The following is a 12,301-nucleotide window of genomic DNA, read 5'->3' on the forward strand; positions in this document are numbered from 1 at the left end:
TGAGGAAGACTATTTTGGAGTAGACAAAAAAAAAAATCAACTTATCTGTTTGTTCTTTTATTTTTTTATTATTTTTATTGGGTGTTTATTTTTTTTGGTGGTGTAATAAACCTCTCGTCGCCACGTAACACATAGGTGCAGCAGAAAAGACGGTGGTGGGATTTACCGCCGACACAGATCCCATCCATTTATTATTTATTTCCTATAACCATCGGCTCCACCTAGTGGCCATAATGCTACATCTTCTTGATTAAGGTTTCTCAGGAAAATATGTTTTTTTTTTTTTTTTATGTACACACAGGGAAGATTATCGGGAATTAGGTATTTAATTTTAGCTGGGTGGGGTTCCTCTTTAATTGTACTTTTTTTCACTGTCTGTCTTTCTTTCCTCTAAAAAAAAAAAAAATTGGGGGAAGAAGAAAAGATCCAAGATAAATAAATTGCAGCTTTGGTGCCCTCCAGGAGTCATTTAACCACTTGCCCTCTGAAAAATTGACGACCCTTTCACGAGCAGGAAATTTTTTGTGCTATTAATAATAAAAGACAGACAATTAAAAAATAAATAAACAAATAAATAAAACAATATGTTTTATTTTCTGCTATAAAACATCCAATATTTTTTTTTTAAATCTAATTTCTTCATAAGTTTAGGCCAATATTTATTCTGCTACATATGTTTGGTATTAAAAAAAAAAAACACACACACAAATAGAACTTTCTTTTGGTGGTATTTCATCACCTCTGCGGTCTTTTATTTTTTGTGCTACTAATAATAAAACACCATCAATTTAAAAATATATATATATATATATTTCTTCATCAGTTTAGGCCAATATTTATTCTGCTACATATTTTTGGTAAAAAAATTTTAAAAAATCCCACAAATAGAGCTTTCTTTTGGTGGTATTTCATCACCTCTGCTGTATTTTACTTTTTGTGCTATTAATAATAAAAGACCGTCAATTTTGAAAAAAAAAACAAACAATATTTTTTATTTTCTGCTATAAAACATCCAATAGATAAAAAAAAAAATCTAATTTCTTCATCAATTTAGGCCAATATGGATTCTGCTACATTTGTTTGGTACAAAGAAAAAAAAAAAAAAAAAATCCCAATAAGTGTATATTGACTGGTTTGTGCAAAAGTTATCGCGTCTACAAACTATATGATATATACGCAAATTTATTTTTATTTTTTATACTAGTAATGGCGGCGACCAGCGGGACTGCGATATTGCGGCGGACAATCTGACGCTAACTGACACTCTGTGGGAACCAGTGACACTAATGCAGTGATCAGTGCTAAAAATATGCACTGTCACTGTACTAATGACACTGGCTGGGAAGAGGTTTAAACATCTAGGGGTGATCGAAGGGTTAAATGTGTGCCTAGCCAGTGTTTATGTGCACTGTGTGTCGCTTTTACTAAGTGAGGTGCTTTGCGGGGAAACAAAATCCATCCCATCCCCCGCTGACAGGACGGAGATCTGCATTGTTTACATGGGCAGCCCTGTCCTGTCTTCCTCCTCGCCGATCAGCGAATTCCCGGTGGATATCCATTGGCCGGCGCCCGCTGATCGACTTGTGCTGTGTCTGATCACAGCCGCGGTGCTCGCACCCCTTCCCGGAAGTGCCGGATCATCGCATACTATCAGCAATCCATCCCACCCCTGCTGGGCTCGGCCCCATACAGGAGGATTGGTGCTACCCCCCTTATCAGCCGTCCTGCCTGTATTGATGTAGTAAATGTAATGTCGATCCCTCCAAATCCTTTTTAATCCCCCCCCCCCCCCAGTGCATGAAACACAAAACGTGATGTATTGCTAAGTGAATGAGCAGGGCCCTCATGTTGTAAAGAGCCACGCAAACTGTTGGTACGATATAAATAATAATAATAATAATAATAATAATAATAATAATACTGGGCGGCATCCCCAATTTTTCTGCATAAATCTCCCTGAATTTTGCACACACTCCTAAACTAGTGCAAGAGCTGATTTCATAGAAAACTGCTGCTCTGCTGCCCCCTAGTGGTCAATGTTTGATGGTGCCTAAAGACAATGATAAATATTGAACACACTATTGCAGATGCACTGGCCTCCTGTACTGACCCTCTGGTTTTATCTGACCTCTGACCCCTCTGTCCCTGCTCCCTCTTTCTCTTTCTCCCTCTCCCCTCTCTTTCTCCCCTGCCCCCTCTCTCCCTGCCCCCCCTCTCTCTCTCTCTTTCTCCCCCTTTCTCTCTCTCCCTGCTCCTACTTTATCTCTCTCTCTGCCCTCTATCTCCCCCTGCCCCCCTCTCCCTGCCCTCTCTCCCCTCTCTTTCTCTCCCTGCCCCCTCTCTCCCTGCTCCCCCTCTCTCTCCCTGCTCCCCTTTCTCTCTCTCTCCCCCCTTTCTCTGCCCTTGCTCCCTCTCTCCCTGCCCCCCTTTCTCTCTCCCTGCCCTTTCTCCCCTCTCTTTCTCTCCCTGCCCCCTCTCTCCCTGCTCCCCCTTTCTCTCTCTGCCCTCTCCCCCCCTCTCTCTCCCTGCTCCCCTTTCTCTCTCTCTCCCCCCTTTCTCTGCCCTTGCCCCCTCTCTCCCTGCTCCCCATTTCTCTCTCTCCTCCCCTCTCTTTCACCCACAGTGACATCACCAGGTGACACCACTGGGTATAGGACAGGTGATTAGCGGTTCCTGGTTTCCTCCAGACAGAACGTTTAGAATTGAGGCCGAGTCCTTCAGGTGGTTTTTTGCAACCTCCAGGTGTGGCTTTCATGTGTTTCGCACTGTGGAGGGGCCACACTGCCATAAAGCCCAGATCTGTGGAGGGGCCACACTGCCATAAAGCCCAGATCTGTGGAGGGGCCACTCTGCCATGAAGCCCAGATTTGTGGAGGGGCCACTCTGCCATGAAGCCCAGATCTCTGGAGGGGCCACTCTGCCATGAAGCCCAGATGTGTGGAGGGGTGCGGTGATGGTCGTCCTTATGGAACTTCTCCACACAGGATCTCTGGAGCTCAGTCACAGCGACCATCGGGGTTCTTGGTCACCTCTCTTACTAAGGCCCTTCTCCTCTGATTGGTCAGTTTGGATGGGTGACCAGCTATTGGAAGAGTCCTGGTTGTGCCAAACTTCTTCCATCTGAAAATTATGGAGGACGCTGCGCTCTTGGGAACCTTCCGGGGATTTTTTTTATAGTCTTCCCCAAATCTGTGCCTTGTAATAATCCTGTCTCTGAGCTTTGCAGGCAGTTCCTTTGACCTCATGGCTTTTGCTCTGATACAGGATGCCTGGTCAGCCGTGAGGCCTTTTATAGAGAGGCGTGTGCCTTTCCAAATCATGTCCAATCAATTTAATCAATTCTCGCCCGGCCTATAGACAAATGACGGCTGGGAGGGACATTTACTATTCCAGGTGAACTTCATATGATGTTCTCCCGGAACATACCATGAGCCTACATTGTGGCGCGATCTGTCACCCACAACAGATAACCAATCATTGTACCGCCTGCTGACGGTACCATGTGATCGCTGTGACCAATCACTTACAAGATTACATGACAATTGTACACTAGGAATAGCTTTCATTCGTGCCATCCATTGTGTATTATTCTGTGGATCTCTGTGATTGGTCACAGTCATCACATGGTACAGAGAGGGTCAATCACAGCCCATCTGTACCATGTGATTAGCTGTGGCCAATCACAGGTAACCATAATAGTAAACACCGAATTAATCTGTTTCATTCAGTAAAAATGGTTGTTTATAGGAGGGAAATTCACCGGTATAAAAGTAATCATAATCTGTAAAAGAAAAAAAATCGTATCACTTCCTCAGAGTAGTACAGTTTTACTATGTTAACACTGCATTGCTCTAGTCACAGTTTGTTAAAAAAAAAAAGAAAAGAAACTCATAAAAAAAGAAAAAAAAGTAATAAAATGGAAACATTTTTTTTTTTTACATACTGTCCACAGTCAGTGTCCCTGATCACTGCCACCACCAGTTATATGATGACTCTGTACTGCACTGGTGATAGTATGTAAAAAAAATAAAAAATTGGGGGAAACTTTTTTTGTTACTTTCTTCATTTTCCAAAAAACTATGACAAAAAAATACAGCTTCAAGAAACTCGCCATCCCTTTTACTAAATACATTAGACTGTCTACTTTCCAAAAAGGGGTGATTTTGGGGGGAGGGGGGGTTATTTGTACTGTCCTGGCGTTTTCGGGCCCCATGAAATGAGATCGGCTGTCCAGTACATCAGGATCGATCGATTCTCAGATATCTATCCCATAGTTTGTGGTCTCTATAACTTTCCTACAGACTAAATAATAGACACTGATTTGGGGGTATTTTCACCAAAGAAATAGAGCAGAATACAGTTTGGCCTAAATTTATGAAGAAAGATTATTTACATAGTTAGTCAGGTTGAAAAAAAAGACACAAGTCCATCTAGTTCAACCATAAAAAAAAAAAATATATATATCAATAAAATAAAAAATATCGATAAAATAAAAAATATTTGTTTGTAAAATCTTATTGCCGAAACGAAGAAACCCCCCCTTCTTTTGTCAAAATGTTTGGTCTTTTTTCGTTTATTTAGCAAAAAAAAACAAAAAAAAACCCAGTGGTGATTAAATACCACCAAAAAAAAGCTTTATTTGTGTAGAAAAAAAGATAAAAATGTCATATGGGTACAGTGTAGCATGACCGCGCAATTGTCATTTAAAATGTGACAGCGCTGAAAGCTGAAAATTAGCCTGGGCAGGAAGGGGGGGAGGGGGGAAGTGCCCGGTATTGAAGGGGGTAATTTTTCCACAGGTGGACTCCAATCAAGGTGTAGAAACATCTCAGGAACAATCGATTGGGAGGCACCTGATGCTGGCCATACACTATACAGAAAATCGGCCGAACCCATTTTCGAAAAACGAACGTTCGACTGTGACCGCAAACGATCGTGCCATCATATAATGACCGATAAATTGTTCAGTGGACATGAATAAATAATTTTTTGTTCGTTTTTTTACATATACCTAGTGCAGACAGTTCGGACGGGAAACACATTAACCTTGCAATTTATCGTACGTTCGGCAGAAATTTTCCAAACTTCCCGTTCGTTTTTTTCCCACAAAAACGTCACAAACGATTATCGATTTGTGCCCATTAACTTGCCGAAAAACGAACGAAGTGTCTATACGAACGATTTTTCGGCCGATTTTTCGTATAGTGTATGGCCAGCATGAGATAAATTTCAAGTGTTTTTGCAAAGTGTCTGAATACTTCTGCCAACCTGATATTTCAGGCTTTTATGTTTAATAAATCCACAGAGATTTCTACAATTCAGTTGTCACTTTGTCATGATGAGGTGCTGAGTGTAGATTCATCAGAAAAAAAAAAAAAAAAGAAATTAAACAGTATCAGGCTGCAACATAACAACATTGAAAAAAGTGAATATTTTTAGGAATGCTCTGTATATATTGTATATTATTTACAAAATAGACAGAAAGAATAGGAACTTTAATGGTGCTAATTATCACACAATTAATTTAACCATTTCCCTACCACTTCGGGCCAATTCTGGCACTCCGCTCCTACGTGAAAAATCATAATTTTTTTTGCTAGAAAATTACTCAGAACACCAAAACATTATATATGTTTTTTTTTTTTTTTTTTTTTTTTTTTTTTTAGCAGAGACCCTGGGGAATAAAATTGAGGTTTTTGCAACTTTTTATGTCACATGGTATTTGCACAGCAAATTTTCAAACGCGTTTTTCTTGGGAAAAAAAAACTTTCATGAACTAAAAAAACCACTAAAGTTAGCTCAATTTTTTTTGCACAATGGTGAAAGATAATGTTAGAAACCTAACATGTCACGCTTTAAAAATGCGCACGCACTCGTGGAATGGCGCCAAACTTTAAAATCTCCATAGGCAACGCTTTAAACATTTTTACAGGTTACCAGTTTAGAGTTACAGTGGCGGTATTGGGATGGATTTGTTTCGCTCTAACGTTTGCGGCGATACCTCACATGTGTGGATTGAACGCCTTTTATATATGTGGGCGTGACATGCGTATGCGCTTGCTTCTGCGTGGAATTAATATATATATAGATTTTTTTTTTATTGTTTCTTTTTGTGTTATTTATTTATTTATTTTTACACTGTCCCTTTAATTTTTTTTTGATCACTTTTATTCCTATTACAAGGAATGTAAACATCCCTTTAATAGGAATAGGGCATGACAGGTCCTTTTTATGGAGAGATGTGGGGTCGATAAGACCCCACATTTCTCCTCCAGGCTGGAAAGCCCAAGATAAAAAAAATAGCAAAAAAAAAAAAAAAAAAGCGCGGAGGTGGGAAGTGGTTAAAATGTAACCATTTCTTTTGTTTCCATTAAAAAAAAATTCTGTCTTAAAAACAGTAATGATAGACAATTTCATTTTGGAGTGATAGATTCAGTTTATATATTCTATGGTATAGCAGATGCAACAATCTCGACATGTTTCGCCACATTTTTTTTGGCTTCCTCAGGAGTTTATGCATCAATCCTTGAGGTAGTTGCCAACTTATTGGCATATGTGCAATACAATTACAGTGGAACCTCGGATTACGAGTAAAATCCATTCCAGGAGCGAGTTTACCCATTGAAGTCAATGGAAACCAAAATAATTTGTTCCGCATTGACTTCAATGGGATGCAATACCGCATGCGGCCAGAGGCGGAGGGCGCCGGAGAGCCTCGGAAACGGCCGACTTCGGCTGACCTCGGTAAACCTCGGAAAGACTCCGTTCACGAGCATTTCCGAGGTTTGCCGAGGTCAGCCGAACTGTTCTCGGGCCTTTCCGTGCATTTCTGAACGCCCACGATCGGCGCTGTTCGGCTACGGCGCCCCCCACTTCAGGCCAAAAGCGGTACTGCGCACCACTTTTGGCCTGAATCCTGCTTGTTTTGCGAGACAACACTCGCAAACTGAGTTAGGATTTTTAGAAATACAGCGCTTGTTTTGCGAAACGCTCGTTAACCGCGTTACTCGCAAACCGAGGTTCCACTGTATGTAAGAGAAATTTAATCAATATGTAATATACATTGTTATGTGGACTCTTATCTTATTTCGTATATATTTTCTCATAGAGAGCTTGTTATATAATTCAGATTGATGCATGAACTCCTGAGGAAGCCGATAAACGGCGAAACATGTCGAGATTGTCGCATCTGCTGTAACATGAAATATGTAAACTGAATCTATCACTCCAAAATTAAATTGTCTATGATTACTGTTTTAAGATAATATATTTTTTTTTTTTAATGGAAAAAAAATAAATGGTTACATTTTAAACAATTGTGTGATAATTAGCACCCTTAAAGTCCATATTCTTTAGGTCTATTTTTTTCTACAAAAAATGGGATGGGGTGCCGGCACCTACCAGCAAGAGACTTACACCTGCATCCTCACCAGCCTATCTGCCCTCTTCACTGCCTCCAGCTCTTCTGCCAGCGTGTTAAGTCCTGCCATCCCTACGCGTTCCAGATGCACACCAGCACCTACCAGCAAGAGACTTATGAGGCACTCATGCCACTTTGTGCTCTGGCATTCCCTGTCACCCAATCAGGGACCCCAGAACCAGGGATAAAAGAGAGGCCCTAATCAACGCCTCGGGGTCCAACATCAGGCTTCATTCTTGTATTGGTTGTGGTAGCCCCGCCCTCCTCTATGGATGAACGCCGCCTTCCTCTTGTTATTTGCCCCAGTAGCCCCGCCCTCCTCTATGGATGAACGCCGCCTTCCTCTTGTTATTTGCCCCAGTAGCCCCGCCCTCCTTGAAAAATGAGCCCCACCTTTCTACATGGATGAGTCCGGTAGCCCAGCCCTCCTATAGAGATGATTCCCAGTAGCCTCGCCTTCTTCTATGAATAAGCTCCTGTAGCTCTGCCCCCGCCTATGAATGATTCTCCCTGTCAGGGACCTGTCAGCACCAGACGCGGGCATATACGTGCGCGCATGCGCCTGCGTGCCCCTGCACGAGCTGTGCAACAATTCCCATCTACTGGTTCACATCAGCGTGTCCCTCAGGCGCGCGCGAGTGCGCGATGGGTGCGCGTGCGCGTTGTTTGGCGCCACTGAGCGCATAAAGGACTCTCAGCTGCACTGGTGCGCTGCTGTTTTGTCTTCAGCTTCTGTGATCTGTTACCTGCACCTGATTGATTGTTCTACTATACCGACCCGGCTCTGTTTGACTACCCTGCTCTCTCCAATCCGACCCGGCTTGCCTGACTCTGCTACTACCTCTGCCTGTGATCCGTTGCTGACCTCTGCTTGTCATCCTACCCTGCCTTTGCCTGCTGTGTTCAACTGCCTTGTTTACCTGCCGACCTGGACTGTCTGACCCTGCTTGTGCCTCCTGCATGCTCCGTGTGCTGCTGCATGTCCAGCTTCTGTTCCAGTGTCCGCTGCACCTGCACCCATCAGCCCTTCAGTCTGCTGTCTGCCGTGGACCGCCTACACCTGCAGTCCAGCCATCCCTGGAGGGATCTCTACTCTGCTACCAGCACCAGTAGCTCCGACTTCAACAGGCACTCCTAGCCCACTGCGCTCACGAGACCACTGTCCCCACGAGACCACTGTCCCCACGAGAGCACTGCCCCCACGAGACCACTGTCCCCACGAGACCACTGTCCCCACGAGACCACTGCCCCCACGAGACCACTGTCCCCACGAGACCACTGTCCCCACGAGACCACTGTCCCCACGAGACCACTGTCCTCACGAGACCACTGTCCCCACGAGACCACTGTCCCCACGAGACCTCTGTCCCCACGAGAGCACTGTCCCCACGAGACCTCTGTCCCCACGAGACCACTGTCCCCACGAGACCACTGTCCCCACGAGACCTCTGTCCCCACGAGAGCACTGTCCTCACAAGACCACTGTCCTCACAAGACCACTGTCCCCACGAGACCACTGTCCCCACGAGACCTCTGTCCCCACGAGACCTCTGTCCCCACGAGAGCACTGTCCTCACAAGACCACTGTCCTCCCGAGACCACTGTCCCCACGAGACCACTGTCCCCACGAGACCTCTGTCCCCACGAGAGCACTGTCCCCACGAGACCTCTGTCCCCACGAGACCTCTGTCCCCACGAGACCACTGTCCCCACGAGACCAATGTCCCCACGAGACCACTGTCCTCACGAGACCACTGTCCTCACGAGACCACTGTCCTCACGAGACCTCTGTCCCCACGAGACCACTGTCCCCACGAGACCAATGTCCCCACGAGACCACTGTCCTCACGAGACCACTGTCCTCACGAGACCACTGTCCTCACGAGACCACTGTCCTCACGAGACCACTGTCCTCACGAGACCTCTGTCCACTCCAGTGGCTCCTGAACCAGCGCTGTATGAGAGGTCTTCTCCTACAAGTCAGGCTCTACTACCAGGTACCTAACAGTCCCCTAAGTCCCCAAATCTGGGAGGGGGAATGACAGTGCTGGGGGGGGGATTACATTTTTCGGTGGCTGACAGTACTGGGGGTGAATGACCGATCTGGGAGGGGGGCTGAAAAAAAATCTGATTTTTTAAAAAATTTTTTATTGGATGTTTTATAGCAGAAAGTAAAAAAATATTGTATTTTTTTTTTTCACAATTGTCGGTCTTTTTTGGGTTTATAGTGCAAAAAATAAAAACGGCAGAGGTGATCAAAAACCACCAAAAGGAAACTATATGTGGGAAAAAAATGCTATAAATGTTATTTTTGTACAGCGTTGCATGACCGCGCAATCGTCAGTTGAAAATATGGCCTGGTCAGGAAGGGGGGTAAATCTTCCGGAGGTGAAGTGGTTAATATAATGACACCATCATCATCTATATACAGGGATAGAAGCGGAATGGACATCACTATAAGCCAACCTTTCTCTATGAATGGGCTTCAGTAACCCGCCCTTCTCTATGGCAAACCCCGCCCTCCTCTATGGCAAGCTCCGCCCTCCTCCATAGATGAGCTCGGTAGACCCGCCTCTCTGTCACTATGAGCCCCGCCCTCCTTCATAGATTAGCTCGGTAGGCCCGCCTTCCTGTCACTATGAATCCCGCCCTCCCCCATAGATGAGCTCGGTAGACCCGCCCTCCTGTCATGGCGAGCCCCGCCCTCCCCCGTAGATGAACTCGGTAGACCCGCCCTCCTGTCATGGCGAGCCCCGCCCTCCTCCACAGATGACTCCTCCCCTCCGGCGGCCATTGCAGTCAGTCCTCGGCCTCCCCCGATGATCAGACGGCGGCGGGTCACCTCCACATCCGGGTGTCCGGGTCACCCATAGATCACCCGGGAGGGGGGAGGGGAGAGCCGGCACCACGGATTCCTGTGCCAGAAGACTCCAACTGGACGCCATGTCCACCAAGGCGGAGCAATGTGAGTGACACCCCGAGAGAGAGAGAGAGAGAGGAGCTGTCCGCGGTGCTGAACCCGGAGAGATGGGGGAGGGGGGACTGACAGTACTGGGGGGCATGACAAATCTGGGGGGGTACTGAGAGTACTGGGGGGCATGACTAATCTGGGGGGGTACTGAGAGTACTGGGGGGCATGACAAATCTGGGGGGGTACTGACAGTACTGGGGGGGCATGACAAATCTGGGGGGGTACTGACAGTACTGGGGGGCATGACAAATCTGGGGGGGGACTGACAGTACTGGGGGGGCATGACAAATCTGGGGGGGTACTGACAGTACTGGGGGGCATGACAAATCTGGGGGGGTACTGACAGTACTGGGGGACATGACAAATCTGGGGGGGTACTGAGAGTACTGGGGGGCATGACAAATCTGGGGGGGTACTGAGAGTACTGGGGGGCATGACAAATCTGGGGGGGTACTGACAGTACTGGGGGGCATGACAAATCTGGGGGGGTACTGACAGTACTGGGGGGCATGACAAATCTGGGGGGGTACTGACAGTACTGGGGGGCATGACAAATCTGGGGGGGTACTGACAGTACTGGGGGGCATGACAAATCTGGGGGGGTACTGACAGTACTGGGGGGGCATGACAAATCTGGGGGGGTACTGACAGTACTGGGGGACATGACAAATCTGGGGGGGTACTGACAGTACTGGGGGGGCATGACAAATCTGGGGGGGTACTGAGAGTACTGGGGGGCATGACAAATCTGGGGGGGTACTGACAGTACTGGGGGGCATGACAAATCTGGGGGGGGACTGACAGTACTGGGGGGCATGACAAATCTGGGGGGGGGGACTGACAGTACTGGGGGGCATGACAAATCTGGGGGGGTACTGACAGTACTGGGGGGCATGACAAATCTGGGGGGGTACTGACAGTACTGGGGGGGCATGACAAATCTGGGGGGGTACTGAGAGTACTGGGGGGCATGACTAATCTGGGGGGGTACTGACAGTACTGGGGGGCATGACAAATCTGGGGGGGGTACTGACAGTACTGGGGGACATGACAAATCTGGGGGGGTACTGAGAGTACTGGGGGGCATGACAAATCTGGGGGGGTACTGAGAGTACTGGGGGGCATGACAAATCTGGGGGGGTACTGACAGTACTGGGGGGCATGACAAATCTGGGGGGGGTACTGACAGTACTGGGGGGGCATGACAAATCTGGGGGGGGGACTGACAGTACTGGGGGGCATGACAAATCTGGGGGGGTAATGAGAGTACTGGGGGGCATGACTAATCTGGGGGGGGGGGTACTGACAGTACTGGGGGGGCATGACAAATCTGGGGGGGGACTGACAGTACTGGGGGGCATGACAAATCTGGGGGGGTAATGAGAGTACTGGGGGGCATGACAAATCTGGGGGGGTACTGACAGTACTGGGGGGGCATGACAAATCTGGGGGGGGACTGACAGTACTGGGGGGCATGACAAATCTGGGGGGGTACTGACAGTACTGGGGGGGCATGACAAATCTGGGGGGGTACTGACAGTACTGGGGGGGCATGACAAATCTGGGGGGGTACTGACAGTACTGGGGGGCATGACAAATCTGGGGGGGTACTGAGAGTACTGGGGGGCATGACTAATCTGGGGGGGTACTGACAGTACTGGGGGGGCATGACAAATCTGGGGGGGTACTGAGAGTACTGGGGGGCATGACAAATCTGGGGGGGTACTGACAGTACTGGGGGGCATGACAAATCTGGGGGGGTACTGACAGTACTGGGGGGGCATGACAAATCTGGGGGGGTACTGACAGTACTGGGGGGCATGACTAATCTGGGGGGGTACTGAGAGTACTGGGGGGCATGACTAATCTGGGGGGGTACTGACAGTACTGGGGGGCATGACAAATCTGGG

The 12,301-nt window shown here is 47.2% G+C and overlaps 1 protein-coding gene across 1 annotated transcript in view; it reads left to right on the forward strand.

Annotated features, from left to right (window-relative positions):
- The first annotated feature begins 10,191 nt into the window (after positions 1 to 10,191).
- The window catches only part of UNC79 (unc-79 homolog, NALCN channel complex subunit), a 270,207-nt gene continuing 268,097 nt past the window's right edge, over positions 10,192 to 12,301 (forward strand). The window contains exon 1 of the mRNA XM_073609763.1: positions 10,192 to 10,385. Coding sequence (XP_073465864.1) covers positions 10,364 to 10,385 — 22 coding nt within the window. The 5' untranslated portion in view covers positions 10,192 to 10,363. The remainder of the gene's footprint in view (positions 10,386 to 12,301) is intronic.

The sequence above is a fragment of the Aquarana catesbeiana genome, linkage group LG13, assembly GCF_042186555.1.
Source record: "Aquarana catesbeiana isolate 2022-GZ linkage group LG13, ASM4218655v1, whole genome shotgun sequence".
In the NCBI taxonomy this organism is placed as follows: Eukaryota; Metazoa; Chordata; class Amphibia; order Anura; family Ranidae; genus Aquarana; species Aquarana catesbeiana.